Below are 19482 nucleotides of genomic sequence, written 5' to 3'. Positions count from 1 at the left end.
CACCATCTAGAAGAAAGATACGAGAGTTATATGTGCTAAGAAGCTCACAAACCTGTGCATAAGATAAAGGTTTTCCACTATTCTCCTCTTAAGCACTCAAGCAACTGAATGAGCATAAGCTATAAACTCCAGCCTTGATCACTCAAGCACATAATGTAGTTTAGTGCTCCAACTTCTAAGGTGTCACCTTGGTAGGAGTTATTGAACATGTGGTCTCAACAATTGCCCCATTAAGTGTGAACAGCTAATATTGCTTCTCATTATCCTTCCGCAGCACAGTCATAATCAAATAAGGCAGGAGAAGACTTTAATAGACATGTGACTTCCACTGAAATATTTTTACACCAGAGCCAATTAATACAGATGCCTATTCCAGAAATTGGATTTGTTGAGTGCATGTCCTTCAGATTCTTGCTCCTGAGGATAATTGTTCCTGATCCTCAGGAAACTTCAACAATACAGAAACGGACTTGGGTAGAAAGAAAATCCTTTCTTACGCTACCTATCTAAACAGAGCTTTCCTTCAAATAAGCTATCTCAGAGCATTAGGCCAGGGAAAGTATTTCAGTAATTGACTCAGAAGTATGCAAGCCAAATTCTGCACACATCTTTGGTGAACAGGAGCTTCTTATCTTGTACCCAGAGAACTCCAAAGAAGTGGACAGCACGGGGAAAATAATAAAAAAAAAAAGTAGTATAATTTGTGAAGCAATTTCATGTTGCAGTAGAGATGCCATTGTGAGATGCCATTTTTCCTGAGTCTCACTGGTTTCCACATCAAATTTGCCCAGATTTTAAGTATAAAGTAATGATTTTTTTTTTTTTTTACAACTCAGCTCAGATTATGACTGTCAAGATATTTTTTGTCTCACCTCCTGTATCATCTCCACTTACAGAAATCCTGTGCTTTACATTATTAGCACAGACATTTTTATACAACTTAGCACAGCTTCAGTGCTGCCCAAGTGATCTCATTAGACTTCTGTAGACACCTAGCACAGCCATTTTCTGATGAGAACCCAAAAGGATGCAATGAGTGTATAACTCAGCCTGCAGAATATGTAAGGCATGCTTCATAAATAGCTCAGCATGAATTTCAGGACAAAGTCTGAATTTGTGGGACTGGCAACCAGCAAAATCATCAACCATCTGTAAATCTGATACCGAAATCACTGAACAGAATGAGTATCAATAAGGCAGTTGATGTGCCAACACTTCTGCTTACTATATCAAATATGTGCACTTTGCTCGTACTTTGTCTTTCCGTATCTCCCCCCGTTGTATGTTTCTCCACCTCTTGCTGTAAATTACTACCAGCTACATCATTACAATAATCAGATTATCTCCCGGGCTAGTAACTGCCTCATTCCCTTCAGAAGCTGAATGGAGAAGTTATTACAAAAAGAAAAGCTATTCTTCATTCCAGGATAGAGAGGAACAAATAACAAGACAGCTCAAGCAGGAATTAGGAAAAAAAATTAACTCTCAGTACATCACTCGGCCAAGAAGAGCGTTTTCATTTTACCTCTAAAGTTTCAACAGGGATCATAAAGACCCAGTTGTCAAGCAGGGAAATTACGGATACTCTTTATCAAGGCATTCATTTCTGGTCAGATGCCTATAGTCAATAATTGTCCTCACCTACACAGGAAGGGCAGCACTTGCCATTGTTCAGCTCCTCTCCTCCTGCTCCCAGACCCTGAGGAAGGTATTCATAGAACTTTGAGAACATTTAGCTCTTTGTTGCCTTGGACTAGATAAACCACTTACCCAAGCTAGCAACAACCTCATGCAGTTTCTCTGATGAGCTTAGATACCATGGTTACAATAGAAATATCTAGGATGGAAGACAGAGAAATTACAAAGTTATTTTGTTGAAAATTACTGCAGGGAAAGGTCTTAGACTTTCTTTTAAGATTGACACTGAGTTAACTATCTCGATGTGTAAACCACACTTTTTGCAACAAAGACAAGATTATAGCCAGCTAAGAAGTTTTCAGGAAAATTAGCCAGCATAGTAAGAGAATTCAGGGGTTTTTACTCTGCCAACTTAACGTAACCCAAAAACACATTCTTCTTCTCTGTTCAGATGGGGCCAGGCTAAAGATCCAGTTGATCGGCATTCCAGGCCTGCTGTGAAATGTTATACCCATTTTTACAGACCAGTAAGCTGAGATGCACAGAGTTAGTGTCAGTCAAAATAAGAGCTCAAGGAAGTTTTATGGTCTAATCAGTAGCCCAAAATGCTTTTGACTTTTCGGGTAAAGAGGCGTATTTCATAATGTAAAGACTGGTCTATTTATGTAGATGCGCTTCTACAAGGCATCTTTTTCAGCTGCAATGCAGAAAAGCCTTTTAATTTTAATTTTACTCCATCACGCAGGATGAGATCACAGTGACACTCAAGATTAAAGGTAGGAAATTAAGCATGGCCTCCTGGGCATTTGAATGATACTTTTTTATTGCTAGTAATTATTCATCCTGATCATAATAAAATGTAAAGAAAAGAAATTATAGTATCATCATCGTTATCTTCGTATCTTGACGTGTGATTTGGCTATGAACCACAGTGATTAAATTTAGTATTATTAAAATTAAGAATGTTACACCTGTAGTACATCACAAACCACCTAGAAGTTCCAGTCAAAGAGCAGGTTCCCATTGTGTAGTTCATTTTAATTATTACTAGTAGTTATTTCCACCTACAGAAAATAGCATCTCTTACAGGAAGGTCTCACACCGCACAAGCAGAACTCACTACCCTACAGGCGATCTGGGACCTCCTTTCCCTGGAATCCCGAGGAATTAATATCCATCCCAGGTATGTAGTGTCAGCCTACCTTTGATACTTCACAGATCTCTGTCTTCTAATTAAGGATGAAAGAAGCCGGTGTCCCTCACTGAACCCAGCTGTATTGGAGAACTTGCTGAGAGCTATTGTTAGGAAGAGGAATGAGGTATTCTTTTCCTCTAGTGACTTGGCAAAAATAGTCTACCAAACCAGCCAGTGATCCCGGGTAAACAATAAGATCCTAAATTAAAGGACAGCAAATAAAGTGGGAATAAGCAAAGAATTCATGGACTTGCCTACTCATCAAAGCATAGATGGATGCAGTTATGCCAATATAAACATATGCAGAATGTATGGTATGGTGTATCTAGATACCTCTCTGACTTCATCCATATTAGGAGCTGTATTGTCACAGCTATTTTGCATTAAAATATCACATTGCTGACTGAGAAAGAGTGTAATAAATGCTGTGCAGCTGGAGCTAAATGTGGTATTTTTATTCTGAAGTTCAAGTGACCTACCCATGCCATCCACTCTTTTCAGAGTGTTGTTTTTTCTCCATGTTGCTATGTGACCGCTGGCCAATTGGCAAAGAGAGGAAAGAATTATCTGGAAATTTAAAATATTAAATCTGCAGTGGTTAGAAAGGATTTTTTTTCCTCCAACAGAGATTAAAAAAAAAGTGTGCGCAATCTGGCTGCATCTGAATGCCAAAAGAAATATGACAGCTCTTAATGCCTGGGAAACGTTTTAAAAAAAAAATTGATTCATTTATTTACTTCTCTTTGGCTTTTTTACTTTTTTAAGCCTTGTTTCTTAAGGAAACAAGGCTTAGGAAATCACACTCTATCTACCAAACTTTTTCAGTAACTTTTGAACCTGTTGCAATTTCTGAACCAATTCCAAACTAACCTGATCAAGAGCTAAACGGCTCAAGGACTCACGTTCTTACAAACTTTGTGAAAATCAGGGAATGTATAAAGGAAAAAGATCAAAATTAGGATCCCTGTGGTTGGAGAGGCTGAAGCAAAACCTCAAGTTATCCATTAGGTTTGCTGTGGCCAGGTGATTAGCACGTCTCTGAATTTATCATGGTACCTGCCTCTCATAGTCATGGGTCTTTGGGTGGTATATGGACAGTGTAGGAGCACAGCTATGGTTTTGCAGAGATGGATGCACAGGAGAAGATGCAGAAAAGTCATACCCAGGCTGCATTAGTTCTGCTGCTTGTGGAATAACTTAAATTATTTTCTACTTTCACCTCTTGCCTGGCACTCTTCCCTTCCTCGAATGAAATAAATAATTCACTGTCTATCATTCTCATTGCAATAGGTCTGTTCTGGTTCATGGCTAAGACCAGGAAAAGGGAAATCTCAAGGAAATATGAGCCCTTTGACCAAATGAACAAATTAGCCCAAATTAACAAGAATGGATAAGTCTACTGAACTCTGAGAGGAGCTGTTCTTGACAGTATAGGCTTTTCCCTCCACTATTTAAATTTCCTCTTCTCTCTCCTCTTTCATTTCTGACTAATCCTTGTGAAACTGTTTCTCTGGTTTCTGTCTCTTTTTTTTCTCACAGCTGTCTTGCCAATTCACGCTTACCCCAGGACCACTGCTCTCTCTATATTGCCCCCTCAGCCATCCCATTATAGACAAGATTTAGAGAAGCAAAGTTATTTTGCCAGTTTCTCATGGGTCTAGTTCATTGGACACGGTTTTGCAACCATTGAAATAGTTTTAATAAAGTTCAAGAGGGGAAGCTACTGGTACTAAAAATGAATATATACTCTTGATGGAATCTTTTATCTTAAAGGTACTATAGGAGGGAATTTCTGGAAACTTGATTACTACTAGGATAGAAGGTGGTCAACTGACTTTCTATACGGGATACTTCTAAGATACTAATACTTGTTGTACATGTGTGTATCTGGAGCTAAGCAAATGTCCTTTTTGCTTTCTTTTCTTCATTCTTGGTACTTTTTTTTCCCTGCACATACTTTGAGTTTGAATGCAGCTTTCTTCGCAGGATAACCGCTATTACGGCTGCTTTTTATCCTACACAAGATTGTAAACTCTAGTTCACCAAACGAAGCCTAAGAAACATGCACTTTAGCCCTACAGCTGCTAACAAAGTTGAACAAAAACCTCAGTTTGCTGTTTTTAAGTGACTAGTGCTGTTTTAATTAGCTGCGTTCTAAATAAGGATCATCCATCATAAAAACACTTACAAATTATTCTTTTTTTAATACTTCACTCTGAAACTATAGAGACTGATACCATTCTACCTTTGAAGAAAAAAAAAAAAAAGAATAGTAGCGCTGTTTTTTTTTTTTTTTTTTTCACTGTAAAAACAAATAAATGAAGACGTTGTAATAAGTTTACCTCCCGGCGCAGCGTCTGGCTCCAAGCGCTTTGCCCGGCTCAGTGACTGCGGCGCAGAGGGCCGGGCACGCCAGGAAAGCCTTCCCCGAGCGCGGCGTGGAAAAGGACGCGGGAAGAAAACCGAACGGCACAGAAGCGACGCGCCCGTCACCGCCGAAGAGCGAAGGCGGGAAGGCAGAACCCCGCTGCCCTCCCTTTCCCGCAGCCACCTCGAAAAGGTTTGAACACGAAGCCGATGAGCGATCATTCCTCACCTTGCGGCGGAAAAAAAGCCGAGCACGCCGCCGCCGCCCCCCAAGCCGCGGCTCCGCGCCCCTCTGACACTACAACTCCCGTCGGCCCGCGGTGCAGGGCCCGGCCTGCCCCTGGGAGAGCCGCTGGCGCGGAAACGGCCGCTTAATTAACTTTCGCCAGCCAAGCTGCCCCAAAGCCAGAAAAGGGGGAAGCTGTTGGACCCCATTCCCCTCCTCGGCGGCGGGACGCTGTCCCGCTCCTCGGGAGGCGGCGCCGCGGTCAGCCCGGGGTGCTGGCGGGCCTTCCTCGGGTGGCGGCGCCGCGATCGTGCCCCCCTTTCTCCAAGATGGCGGCGCCGTTGGCGGTAAATTCGGGTAAGAGGAACCTGAGCGCGGGGCTGTGGCTCCTCCTCCTCCTCTTTCTCCTCCGTGGCGGTGCCGCTCGCCGTCTTCCCCGCGCCCGCCCGCCAGCTGGTCGGGAGGTGCCGGCCCCGCGCCCATCCCCAAAGCATGCGGAGCCGGGGGCGGCGGCCCTGGGAAGGCCGGGTGCGAGGAGGCGGCGCGGGCCGAGCGGGCTGCGGGGAGAGCGGCTTCCGTGCGGGCCCTCTCCCGTGTGGTGGGACCCGGGGCGCTCAGGCCGCGCAAAGGTGCCTGGCGAGGTGATGCAGATTTGCAGCGGGGGCTGCCGCCGTGCCTGGCTGATTGATCCAGGCAAGGAGGGCAGGAAGCTGGTGACGCGAGATAGCAAAGGCCAGCTTGACTCCAGAGGACTGTGTTAACTCAGTGCATGTGTGACTAAGTATCGCTTCTGTATTGCACTCCTCTCTCGATGCCGTGGATGATAAAAAATGCACTGAATTTTGCTCTGTGTTACACAAGAAATCTGGAGATGCTGAGCTAGTTTCTCTCGCGTTGAGCGTTGTTAAGTATTAGGAGCAGCATGATCACCCGTAGTCCTTTCAGAGCCTCTCACAAAGAGCAGTTTTTGGGTTACTGGGGCAGTGCTTACCCACTATAACTGGGGAATAAGTCTTACACAAAAAGAAAAGACTAAATAATTGGAAAATGACTTAGAATGCCATCTGATCCAACCTCCAGCCCCTTAAAGCTGGACCAGTTAAGTCAGGTGGCTCTGGACCTTGTCCAAACTAGTTTTGGGTACTTGTAAGGATGAAGATCCTCCCAGAGATGTGTGACCACCATCAGAGTAATTTTTATTTTTTTTTTTTTTTTCTGATGGCTAATTGAAAGTTTCTGTATTGCAGCTTGTGTCAGTTGCTGCTCGTCTTCCCCTGGGGTACCTCTGTCTCCATTTTCTGTGTGCAGTGCCATTCAGTAATTGAAGGCAACAAAGCTCCTGTCCCTCTTTAGCCTTGTCTTCTTAAGACTGAACAAGGCCAATTCTTTCAGCCTCACCTCATTCATCCTGTTCTCTGGCCCCCTGTTTCAGTGTCTTGCTCTGGGGAGCAAGGACTGGACACAGTACTGGAGTGAAGGACTCTCAGAGGTGCCTAAATAATCACTTCTCTACACCTGCTGGCTGCAGCTCTGTTAATACGGCCTTGTGCACAGAGGCTGCCTTTGCTGCGAGAGTATGCTGCTGATCTGCAGGATGTTGCATTTGCCATTGTTGATCTTCATTGGGTTAATACAGGGAGAAAGGAGATCCTGTGAAAAGCAGTTGTGACTGGAATATAAACACGGCTAAAAGATCTGTAACTAGGGTGGTATATGTCTTAGTGACTAGTTAATAAAATTAAAATGCTCCATTCCTGTGTCAAGCAAGGAGTTAGTTTTACAGATAAGATATTTTGATCTAATTGAATCAATTGCATTCCTGCCCCCTCACAGAAAAACAGTAATAAAGCAAAGACCCTTCATTTTGGGGTGGAGGGTGATTATTCCTACCATTCACAGTATCTGAAATGTGACTTTGTTAAAGTGAAAATTGGAGTAGTTCAAAGGAGACTACACTTTATTGTAGAAATTACATAGCAAGAGATTCTGTAGCCTTATAATTTAAAAAATAGGGGAAGAAGATGTTTTGTACATGAAAGATGAGATAAAAATTAAAGCAGAGGTAGCATTATAACTAATGAGGATTTTGCCTTAAGTTACAGTATGTTGTTTGTGGGGACAGACATAGCGTGGTTAAGTCTATAGCTTGGCAAAAAGTTCAGGCATAAGTGTCAACTGCTATTGTTGCCAAAAGAGGCAAACCAGCCCGTCCATCCTTGCTGTCCCTGATGGGATGGTCAGCTTTTATAAAACAGTAATAATAATAGAAACAGCATAAGAGGGCAAAAAGTCAGCATGGTCGCTAAAATACAACTTATTTTCCATCCCTTACTCCTTTCTTTCCCATGCTCCATCTTTGCGCTAGCATAGCTTGTGCCCTCACAGAGAAAACTGGGTTGTAGATATGATCCTACTGAAAATAAACTATCTTTTTTTTTTTTTTTGATTACTTTTCAGTTAGAAAAGTTAGATCCTTAATTTGTTTTAATGTCTTACTGTACATGTATTTGGGCTTGTGCAAAGCAACAAGGGACAAGAGCAAACAAATGGGCCAGGGAGATAGTTGAACAGCTTTTGGCAGGCACTGTGAATTGCTGCTAGTGTTTATTGGACTGGGTAATTTAATAAGAGTGAAAAGACCATTTAGAGTGGAAGTAAATCTCTGAACTCTGAAGGTATGTGGGAGAGCCAGTTAGAGTCTGGAGTGGGAAATTATTTGCCCAATAGTAGCTATCTTTAATGCATTTGTCTAGGCAGGGCTAACATGGTATGATTAAAACACTCTGATGTTTAAAAAGAACAGAGGATTTGTCCTTTTTACAGGCTGTCCTCTCGGAGACACCTCTACTGGCACTGCTGTTTGCATTTTAAATAACCGTGTGTGAGATGGTAGTTTTTGTTAGTGCCGAATTTGGGGTGAGAGAGTTTGTCTTGGTTTTATTCTTGTTTTATATGGTTTCCTGCTGTGCAACACAAGAAAACTGACACAGTTTTGTTTAGTTTGTTACTGCTTCCCAGACACCTTAGGCGGTGGTAAAACTGACTTGAAACCAGGGGTCTCTGTGAGAGCCGCTGTTGTCTCCCTGTTCACTTGCTACGCTTCAGCTTGGCTTATGCTGCCTTATTATTTGGGGCATCCGTGTAGCATTTTGCATTACTTTGAAATAGTGTCTTGATTGTGTGAAAGAGAGGGGCATCTTTGCATCACAGCTACCTTTTGCTTGCTGTCTGGTGTAAGTGACTTTGATACACCTAGTCAGGGTTACCTTGAGGGACAGAGCAGGCTAGAACAAGCTACATGGAGGTAAAATGTTGCCTCTGTACTTGATTTTTATACTACAGTATTAACTTGTACATTAAAGAGAAGGCAGGGGGAGGGGAGGAGTTAAGCCAGTTTTAGGTGAAATGCTGGTATTGTTATATATAGGCTAACCTGCAAGGCATAGTTCCATTTGACCGTTTCTCCAGAAACAAAGCCAGTTTCAGAGGTTTCTGCCTTTCACTACCCACTCTTTCTTTCCTTCTGTGCTTCAGATATTGCTCTTTCAGTTGTTTCAGTGTTAGGAGGGCCACTTTGTAACCTGTGTTGATGAAATAATCCAATCTTTAAAAACAAGATTGGAAGAACTCTGGTAAATGTTGCTTTTTTTAAAATAATAATTTGGATCATTTGACTAACGTGTTGTCTTATAGTGCAGTCCCTCAGAGTTGCAGGAACATATTTAATTAAGCAGGCGTGTGTATGGTTGGGAACAAGTGGCTCTGAATGAAGGAGGGCAGCAACCTCTTAAAGCTGCTTTTCCACTAGCAAAACTGAAGCATGCAAAAACCACTGCTGGTTTATAATATCTTTGAGTTAGAGACCATCTGAGTAGATGCTCAGAAACACGTAACACTGCCTACAATCAAACAGTGGTTGTTATGTGGTAGCTTGTAGACAAACTGAATACAATTGGTAATAAATTTATCTGGTATGTTTAGCAGTAACTTGTGGTGTGTAGAACCTGAAACTTTCACAAATACAAATGATATCTGACAAGGGAAACGTTTTGTTATTTCTGTTTAATGTGAGTTAAAATTTCGAGGGGTTTTCTTTAAGCAGATGTTAATACTGGGTGGTAAGAATAATTTTCCATCTGTAAGGTTTTCAGTCTAGACAGTGATTCTGGCAGAAGTCTGAAGACCAGTTTGGCACACTGTTTTCATGAGACCAGATGCCAACAAGGAAATTTCTAGCGCAGTCCTCAGGCTATAGATTTTGGGTTCTGAATGTGAACAGCTTCTAATGAGGAAGAGATCATTTTAGCTGTAGTACCAAATTCAGATTTGAAGTATGCAGAGGAAACTTTTTCCAGTGTCAATGAGGAGGACAGATTGTATTTTTAGAGTAGGGTCAGGTTTACCTTAAATAATAATACATACATATTTGCTAGTTTCCAGAAATAATCTGGTCTCTTGGAAACATAGTGATTATTTATATTGATCTATCTATTTCTAGTAAAAGGAATTAATTTCTTTAGGAAGCTCTTGTGCAGAATGTTAGCAGCAAATGTGTCTTTGGGATCAAAAGTACTTGCTGGGGTTTTTAAGCTAAAATGAGATGAGTAAACGTGAAAGAAAGTGTATATGGGCTTATGATTTTTGTTTCTTATGTAATATTGCCTTTGGTCTGTAATATATTTTATTCTGCACAGTCTGATGCAGTGATGCACCACATCATGACACGATAGCACTGCTGTTCATTTTTAGTCCCTCATATATTAGACATTTCTTTGTGTTGGAGTTTTCTGTCAAAAATGGAAAGCAGGAAGCCTGCCTTGCCAAGTTACATTCAGATTGAAGTTCTGCTGTCCAATTCTAAGTTATTCTTTAATCTTACCAATGTGAGTGGAATTTCATAGGCATATAAGGAGGCAAGATTACACCCAGAGATTGTATTAAATATCTTTATATTTCAGCCCCAGAACTTAGTTGCATACATCATCTTTTCCACTTCTCTAGCTCTCTAAATGCAATCAAGTTTTATGTCGGACCTTTGGGGTGGGTGTTTTGTTTGTTTGTTTCTGTTAAGAAGGGAAAATATGCTTTGCTTGGTGGACATAACAGTCTGTACTGTCAAGTTGAGACTAACAGTTAATTTTAAATGTCTGCTTATTGAAAATAGTATATAAATACTTTTTCTTTGTTTCTTTCTCCATTTCACATATTTTTTTTTGTTTGTTTTATTTCTTCTTTTAGCTGCCAGCTTGTGGGGTCCATATAAGGACATATGGCATACTGTAATGAATGCCATTTGGAAAAGGCAACCTGAAGCTATTCATCGCCTCGACCAGGTTTTAAAGAAGCACAAATCTGACTTCATTTCTCTCTTCAGAAATCCGGTACTGGACTAATGCTCTTTTGTGGAATGAGTTGGACAGTTGATGATTTACTCTGTCTTGTGTTGTTGTATTACATACCACTTAGGCCCTTACCGTTCCTTTCATTCTATGTTTTTACAGTACATAACACAAATATGTTATAGCAATCTTGTTCTGTTGTAAAATATAAATAGCTTGATTGATACATATTATTTTGTGTCTTGTACAGGATAATTTTATCTATCTATAATGTATTTTTTTCCCTCATTATTCAAATATTATTTTGAAAGGAATAGGAAAACTATCTGATGTTCCATCAGAATTTGAGGTACTGTTTCTTCCAATACCTCAAGGGGGCCTACAAGAAAGATGGGGAGAGGCTGTTCAGTAGGGCCTGTTGTGATAGGACGAGGGGTAATGGTTTTAAGATAGAGGGAGGTAGATTTAGATTGGATATTAGGAAAAAAATTTTTACAATGAGGGTTGTAGAACACTGGAACAGTGTTGCCCAGAGAGGTGGTGAAAGCCCCATCCCTGGAAACATTCAAGGCCAGGCTGGATGAGGCTCTGAACAACCTGATCTAGTCAGGGATGTCCCTGCTCCTTGCAGGGGGGTTGGACTAGATGACCTTTGAAGGTCCCTTCCAACTCTAACCATTTTATGATTCTATGATTCTATGATCAGTCAAGTATTAGCTTTTTATCACTACTCTTGTGTGTCTGAAATAAAGCACAAAACTGTTTTGTCTGGTTTTGGTCCATACTCATGCTTCAGTCAGGTTAATGAACACGCAGAACAGGTGAACACATGAATTTACAAAATACAGAATGTGTCTTGTTAGGAATGTGAGATGATGTGGAGAAACTCATTGTTTCTCGGCTGATGAATCACAAGGTAGCAACTAGGAAATATGTATTCTTTCAGTGGTGTTACTTCTGAAATAGTATATGGCTTTTTAAACTGATAGATCAGAAAACTTAACGGTCAGATATAGGGTTTCATCAGTATATTTCAGCATCTGAGTTTAATGGAAAAAAAGAATGATGTAGAAAATGGTGCCTTGGAGTAATGCAGCAGTTTTGATCAACAACCCAGATGTCTTTCATTGAGCTGATACCACTTCCTGTTCAGAATTGTACCAAAATTTACTTTCAATCTCCATTATTCTGAGTGAGCTATATATCAACACTGACTGTAAAAGATTATTTTTGGTACATTCCCACAAAGAGAACATTGCTGTGCAAGTGTGAAGCATTTTTGGGATGCCTTTACTATCTCTGTGTTTAAGAACACTGTGTTGGTTTTTATGATGCCAACCTAACCTGTTAGAACTGTATTTGTGAGGAAGGATTAATGTGTAAAGCTTTCTTCAGTATTTGATCTTGTCTTTTTGAATAACTTCCGATGCTTGTTTCTCTTGCAGCCAAAGAATGTTCAGCAGCATGAGAAAATTCAGAAAGCAAGTACAGAAGGGGTTGCTATCCAGGGTCAGCAGGGAACTAGGCTTTTGCCAGAGCAACTCATCAGAGAAGCCTTTATCCTCAGTGACCTCTTTGATATTGGAGAATTGGCAGCTGTTGAGCTCCTTCTAGCTGGTGAGAAGGGAAAATATTTAAGAGCTGGAAAAATACAACTTAAATAGGGCCTTCTTATTTAAGTGTATGCTTAACATGAATGCATGGTTCAGTCAAGGCCTTAGCTTCCTAGCATAGAATGTTCTTAAAAAGAAATCTGCTGTCACTGTAATTAATATGATGACAGTCTTCTGAACCTTAATATTCATATTTTATGCAGCTGTTGCAAAAGGGGGAATAATTTGAGGGTTTTTTAATGATATACTTTCTCTATCACTGAATTTAAAAACAGTTTAAAAATAATTGATTGGGAGTTTTCTTTCCATAAAGCAGCATAATAGATACTGGTTCTTCAAATTCTGTATTAGTTATACATTTATACGTGACTGTATTTGGATCATAATCTAATAACTGATTAGTAAGAGAAGTATTCTGGAATACTGCCACATTCTTTGCATGTAGAAAATTTATTTCAATGTTACTAAAGTATAATTGCTAGTTGTCATTACTAGCTACTGTTTGTTATTAACTTCTAAATTCATTGAAGAAGTAGCTTGCTAATTTGTCACCTTCGGAAAGCTGTCTTGAAGTCAACCTCAATTTCTATTTTGAAATTGAATTTCCAATGTAAATTCAGACAGACAATTTAATTTTGAATAAAGAAAACATTCTTCTGATAATTAGCTTGAATTTATTGTTAAGATGGGTAGGTATCAGTTGCAAATACCATTTGGACTTTGGACTTATGGATTTGAACTTCTATTTGTTTTAAATTTGTGGCTATTCTAATAGTTTAATATTAATTTTAATAGTAACACCTACAATTTCTGTGATTTCTTGGAAGTGCTTGAAACAAATCAAAGTGATAGTGAATAACAATGGTTGTTTTGAAAGCTACATTTATACTTCAATTAGAAATATAAAGGTTTAAAGCTGTTATCAAAGTGTGTATGTTCAAGTTTCTGTGACTATTCTATGCATTTTCTTTCAATAGGAGAACACCAGCAACCTCATTTTCCTGGCCTTACAAGAGGTCTAGTGGCTGTTCTGTTGTACTGGGATGGAAAAAGATGCATTGCCAATTCACTACGAACCCTCATCCAATCCCGCCAAGGCAAGACGTGGACGTTGGAACTCAGGTCTGTATTAGGATGATGAAGTGATCAAAGCTCTTTGCTTTGAATGCTTTTAGGACTGATTAGACTCAAGGGAATGTGACTATTCTCAAATTTGTTTGTTTCTCATAACCTGATGCAGCTGCTTTCATGCTTGTTTTTTAAGCATAATGTTCTTTTTTCTTACACATATTTTTATTTGGTTATAAAGATACCCATTTTACTTCCAGTTCTTTCATGCTACCTCATCTTTTGGCAGTGTTTTGCTTCAAGCACCCTCACAGTCAGTGTTGCTCTAACTAGTGATAATTACTCAGTATTTCAGAGACAGAGTTTGTGCCTTTGCTGCATTCTGACTTCCTCTGTCTTGCAAAACATAACTGTGCTCCTTCCTTTACTTAAAATGGATGCACTATTTACTGTCGAACGTAATATGTGAACATTTTTTGACTTTAAAAAGAAAACAGTACACTGTTTACTTCCAATGCATAGTGATTGCTTGACTAGAGAAAGCTTAAAAGATGTGTTCTAGAGTAAAAATAGATTCTGAAATGTAAAATAAAATATTACTTCAGAATTAGCTGCTTCACCACTACAGTAGCATGTATGTAATTGGACAATTGCATTTACTAGTAAAAAAGAGGCTGTGAGCTTGTGAGTTACATGCATCTTATGTACACTAGTTTTTTCCTTTTGATAGAAATCTTAACTAGCTGATCCATGTTGTATTCTCATATTCCGTGTTCTTGAACCTATAGTTACCTAAAGATTTTTATATCCGTTCAACATAATGTTTAGTTAGCGATGCGTATTTAGTTGTTTTAGGTATATAATATAGTTGTGCTTTTCTGTCAGCAAATACATTTGATGGCGCTGATTGTTTTTTAGACTTCCTCTATGACTGCGAATAGTATGATTAATTGTTAAATTTGTGTTCTTTCCAATATAGTCAAGAGTTAATGTCCATGACAACACGCTTTACAGATGACCTAATGGAGCAAGGTTTAACTCAGAAGATCCTCACTCTTGTGTCTCACATTAATTTGAACAATGAATTTGATAAACTCCAGAGAGAGAGAGGATTGGGCAGTGAGAAACATCGCAAAGAGGTAAATAAGAGACTGGGTGTCAATACTCTTCGGAATTACTGCACAGATTAGAATACAGTTAGACTGCCAAGAGATATGGAGTGATTTTTGGTTTTTTTTTTATTTACTTTCTATTTTCTATTCTCAACCTTTGCAAGCTCTGTTACTGTCTGAGGCATCATAGTAATTACTCCACAGCTTGTGCTATACCAATGTGGGATCCAGATTACTTCCTACAGTTCTATTTTGTTGTTGCTCCCTGATGCTAGGACATACCTTATTTTTAGTGAAGAAGTGTAATTAAGGACAGTAAGAAAGTAAGCCTAATATTTACACTATGTATAAATTTTTTTTTGTGGTTTTATTCTAAAGAATATAGATTAAATCATCTGCTCTCAGCACTACCATCATCAGCACTATTAGAATAAAAATAGCAAACTAAAATTCACACATTATTAAAGTAGATTGAAGGTGAGTCTAATCAGGCAAATAATGCTCTTTTTAATAATCTAATTGTGTTAATATGAACAGAAGCATTTCTAATAGTGAAGAGTGAGAACCTCTTGAAAATGAATTCGCATTTTTTGTAATTCTTGAACTTAATTGAGACTATGACTAACTGCAGAGTGTATTTCTAGTACTAAGATTTTAATTTCTGAACTTCTTTCTAATGGATTATCTGTCTAAAATTATTCTGTATTATAATGAGTCAATTTGTTTTCCACCAAGTAAAGAACTAGTTTTACATTTTTGCTATTAATCTAGAAACTATGCAACTATGCAAACAATATGCTTCTAATTTACCTTAAATTACCTTAATTTACCTTAACATTCATTTAATGCTTGATGTTAGAAGTTTTTTTTTCTTCCTTGTGGGTGGATTACCATATTTTCCTCTGTATTCATTAGAACTATTATTCTGCTGGAGTCTGTGCGCAGATCTGTTGCTGTGTTAGATGTTGAAAAGTTTTTCTCATTACCATCATGTGTGTGATTTTACTGGAGATGGAATGCCTATAGCTCTTTATTGTTTTATTTAACCAGGTACAATGGTATAGGTCAAGAACGTTATTAGAAGCTCGTAATGTAGCTAAATAAAATACAGTTTTAGAGAGACCATTAGTGTGTGTCATCTGTGTCGTCGCCCCCCCCATTATTATGAAAATGCCTTTATGTTGGACATAATATTTGTTCTCTATGTAATAGGAGATAATAGATTTGATTTATGTTTATATTCTAAAGTTGATATAAATATTTTGTCTGGGGGAAGAAAGTTCTGATTTTAAATGTCTTTCATATTTCTCAAAGTCTTAAAAGTTAGGTATCTGTATAGTAAGTTAAGAGCATTTCTTTTGGGGCAAGGTGAATACTATGACTTTATCTGGATATGTAGCTACCAGTGCAGTTGTGTGTTAGAGACAGGAAATGTGATTTATGTGTGATATATTTACAGCCACAAAAGTTCTGTGTAGATTCGTGACTCCTAACCTTTACAGAGATATAGTCATATTCCAGGTTATCCACTCACACCTCACGTGCAATACCTGGGAATACGAACACATTTAACAAGCTGAAATGTTCCTTTTGTTGTTTAGCAATTAAAAAAAAACAACAACATTTTCTGTAGCTGTTGTCTTTAGAGTAATTTTTAATATCACAGGACATTCTGCTACCAATCGGCTCAGCCTTGGCCAGCAGCGGGTCCGCCCTAGGCCTGGCCGAGTCCACTGAACAAAGGGGAGCAACTTCTAGCAGTTTCCTACAGAAGCTACCACCTTAGGCCCCCCCTCACTAAACAAAACCACGACACTTAACCTAGTCATACTGATTGACTGAGAAGGACAAATTGAACATGTTGCCAGAATATTCACTATTTTTTGTTTGGCTTTTCCTTTAAAGGTTTCTGACCTTATTAAAGAATGCCGACAGTCCTTGGCTGAAAGTCTGTTTGTTTGGACCTGCCAGTCACCACTGAGTAAGGATGACACTATAATCCTCATAAGTTACCTGGAGAAAGTAACAGTGGAAGCTGATGGCTCATTGGATGGCGTGAACTTGTCTCTTCTCATGGCTCTCCTTTACTGCTTTGATGTCAGCTTTCTGGAACAAGGCACAGAGGATCGTGAAGGTAATGCTGGCAAGTTTCCCAAAGAGGTTATGTTGTGCAGATGGATAAATTGTTATTTAACCAATCTTGTTATTGATCAGTAACAACCTGGTAGGATTTTGCATGTTTGTTTTCACTTTCATTTACTGAATGTTGGTGTTGTGTTTGTTGTTGTTGTTCTTCTAGATTTGATGCACCGGCTCCCTCTGCTAGCAGAAAGACAGTATATAGCAACAATACACACCCGTCTTCAGGAGTCTCAGCCTTGGAAATTACCAGGCCTGCAAGCTACTGTTAGATTAGCCTGGGCGCTGGCATTACGAGGAATATCCCAATTATCTGATGTGACAGGTAAATTACCCTGAAGTGCAGTTCATGTACATTGGTATTCAGGGCTTGCAAGTAGTGTACATCAAAGTATCTGTTACCTTTTTGAAATGTTAGTATTTACCTTTATGATAAAATTACTGTTAACACTCTTTCAGTATATGAGTTTGGTTGTTGAGAATTGAATTGCTCTGAAAAGTACACAGATTTAGAAATAGTTACTAGACAGTAATATTGCATAGTGTCTTGCTGAAGTGAAAGAGATTTTAATGTACTGAAAAATACTGAAAGATTGCATTTTAGCAGCTTTAGTGTCATTTCAACACTTAAATTAAGAATAGATTCATGCTTATGACTTCTTGAATCTATGAATGTTAAACCTCGTATCGTGAGAGGACAAATTTATTATTATTATATTTTTTCTCTCTGTACTTCACAAACTTTCCACACTAGCTACTAGGTCAGAGTTGAGTCTGCTCCGGAATATCTAGTAAAGAAAATGTAAACATTATAATTAATGTTTAATTAAGTTTGGTTTGTGATTCTTAGTTCACAGCCTTAAATTTGCTGGGGTAAATGGATTATGCACTTTTACACTTAATAAAGAAGGAAGTTGAGATCATCACTTGACATTAACTTTTCTTTTCCAGTCTATTTTTTTCCTTTACGTTGATAGAAGCATGTCAGTTTGCATGTCAGCCAGGCATTCTGAAATACGTTTCACCTGGTAACTGATAATTGTAATTTATATATTCCCTTCTTGTGATTTTTGTTGCCCAGCTCTTGCAGAATTCACTGAAGCTGATGAAGCAATGGCAGAACTAGCAGTTGCTGATAATGTTTTCCTGTTCCTGACTGAATCTGTTGTCGGGTCTGAAAATTTCTACCAGGAGGAATTTTACGTTCGCAAAATTCATAACCTTGTCACAGACTTCCTTGCGCTCATGCCAATGAAAGTAAGTTGTTTGTGTGAACAGCAGTTCTTGAGAAATGTGGGGATCTCGTCTGTATTTCTAACATTAGAACAGGTATCAGAGAGAGTCAGATATGACCCTCAACTTGAGGTGCTGCAGTTCAGAAAACTTGTAGACTTTATGGAACCTGTATGGTTTGGATCTTGTTTTTCACACTGAAGTAAATGTGATTTTTAAAACACCTCAGTGTGGTGACATTTGCAAAGCAAGCTTTTGTAGTGGTAGTGGTTTGGATTTGTTTTGTTTTACATGATTAAAATGTAAACGAATGCTGGAATTGATGGTAATGTATGTGGGTATTGATTTTTTTGTTGGTGGTGTTTTTTTTTTTTCCTTTGGTACAGACAATACTGTAACCTAAATTAAATTAGTGTTTTTGTCTCTCATTTTTAATTTATTCTTTTAGTAATGATCTTTTCCATGTTTAAAAGGGAGGGATTCTGCTTTTTCTTTCAGCTGTATCCATTTTTCGGAAAATGAGCAGCTGTTTTCACTAGAACAGCAGAAACGTTGCAAAAGGGTTTTTTAAAGAGTTTGAAGCAATTACAACAGTTTCATTTGTACAAGACCTTGTATCTAGACATGAGGAATTAAAATTAAATGAAAATGCTTTTATTTAATTGATGGAAGCTTTATTTTGTGACCCTCATTGTGTTGAGCTGTAGTTGGAGTTACCAAATAATTACTTTTTTCAATGTGCAAAAAGAAGGATTTAAGAATATATTTTGTTCATTGTAACCTCACAGAATGAGAACAATATTGTCAGGAAAAACAATATTTGAGCCTTAAGAATCTTTGAGGGCATATATGAACATGTTGTAAACAGCTTTTAGGTTTAATTCTAATTTATTTATAATCTGTTGGTACTGCATGTTGTTTTCTCAGGCTGTCTTTTTTTAAGCCACAGGATATCCATAGGACAAGTATAGTGTGAGTTCTAACAAGTTGCCGTTGATAACTTTACAGAGGTATTTTTGCTACAATGGCTGCCTGCATACAACACTTACAACATTGTAACAGGCTTTGGACATCCTTTGACGGCTGCATGCAATGGTATTTTCTGTAATACAGACACAATAGCCCTTAGGAAACTTTTGAATATATGAGGAATATGTGAGGTGTATTTTAAGGAAGTTCCTTAAACAATCAAGTACAAACAAGTTTGGAACTGGGAACTTTTTTATCAGCCAGTTCTTCATTGGATGGTGTTGCTTTACAAAAGACTAAGTGTCTCACTGTAACGATGCCCATTTTTATAAAAGAGATAAGGTAGATTTTTTTGAATGAAGGTGGAAGAGCTGGAGACTGACCAAGACTGAGGTTGCTGCCTTATTAGATTTAGAGCAGATCTGACTCTATCTCCTGTATCCACAGAACTGCCTGAAAATCCTGAAGCTGTTGGTTGGTTTGTTGATACATCTCTCTTTTTCATTGCATTATGGAATTGGAGGCTTTATCTCAGGCAAGACTATGTCTCTTGCATTTCAGGTTTTTTGCTTTCATTCAGGTC

At 38.7% G+C, this 19482-nt stretch overlaps 1 protein-coding gene across 1 annotated transcript in view; it reads left to right on the top strand.

Annotated features, from left to right (window-relative positions):
* Positions 1–5125: 5125 nt before the first annotated feature.
* The window catches only part of NUP205 (nucleoporin 205), a 53399-nt gene continuing 39042 nt past the window's right edge, over positions 5126–19482 (top strand). The window contains exons 1-8 of the mRNA XM_086750974.1: positions 5126–5783; positions 10665–10807; positions 12211–12382; positions 13356–13500; positions 14426–14585; positions 16464–16692; positions 16858–17022; positions 17779–17954. Of these exons, the coding sequence (XP_086607100.1) occupies positions 5756–5783; positions 10665–10807; positions 12211–12382; positions 13356–13500; positions 14426–14585; positions 16464–16692; positions 16858–17022; positions 17779–17954 (1218 nt within the window). The 5' untranslated portion in view covers positions 5126–5755. The remainder of the gene's footprint in view (positions 5784–10664; positions 10808–12210; positions 12383–13355; positions 13501–14425; positions 14586–16463; positions 16693–16857; positions 17023–17778; positions 17955–19482) is intronic.

Source organism: Chlamydotis macqueenii, chromosome 1, assembly GCF_036417535.1.
Source record: "Chlamydotis macqueenii isolate bChlMac1 chromosome 1, bChlMac1.mat, whole genome shotgun sequence".
NCBI classification, from domain to species: domain Eukaryota; kingdom Metazoa; phylum Chordata; class Aves; order Otidiformes; family Otididae; genus Chlamydotis; species Chlamydotis macqueenii.
This window is presented reverse-complemented; position numbering and strand designations above follow the sequence as displayed.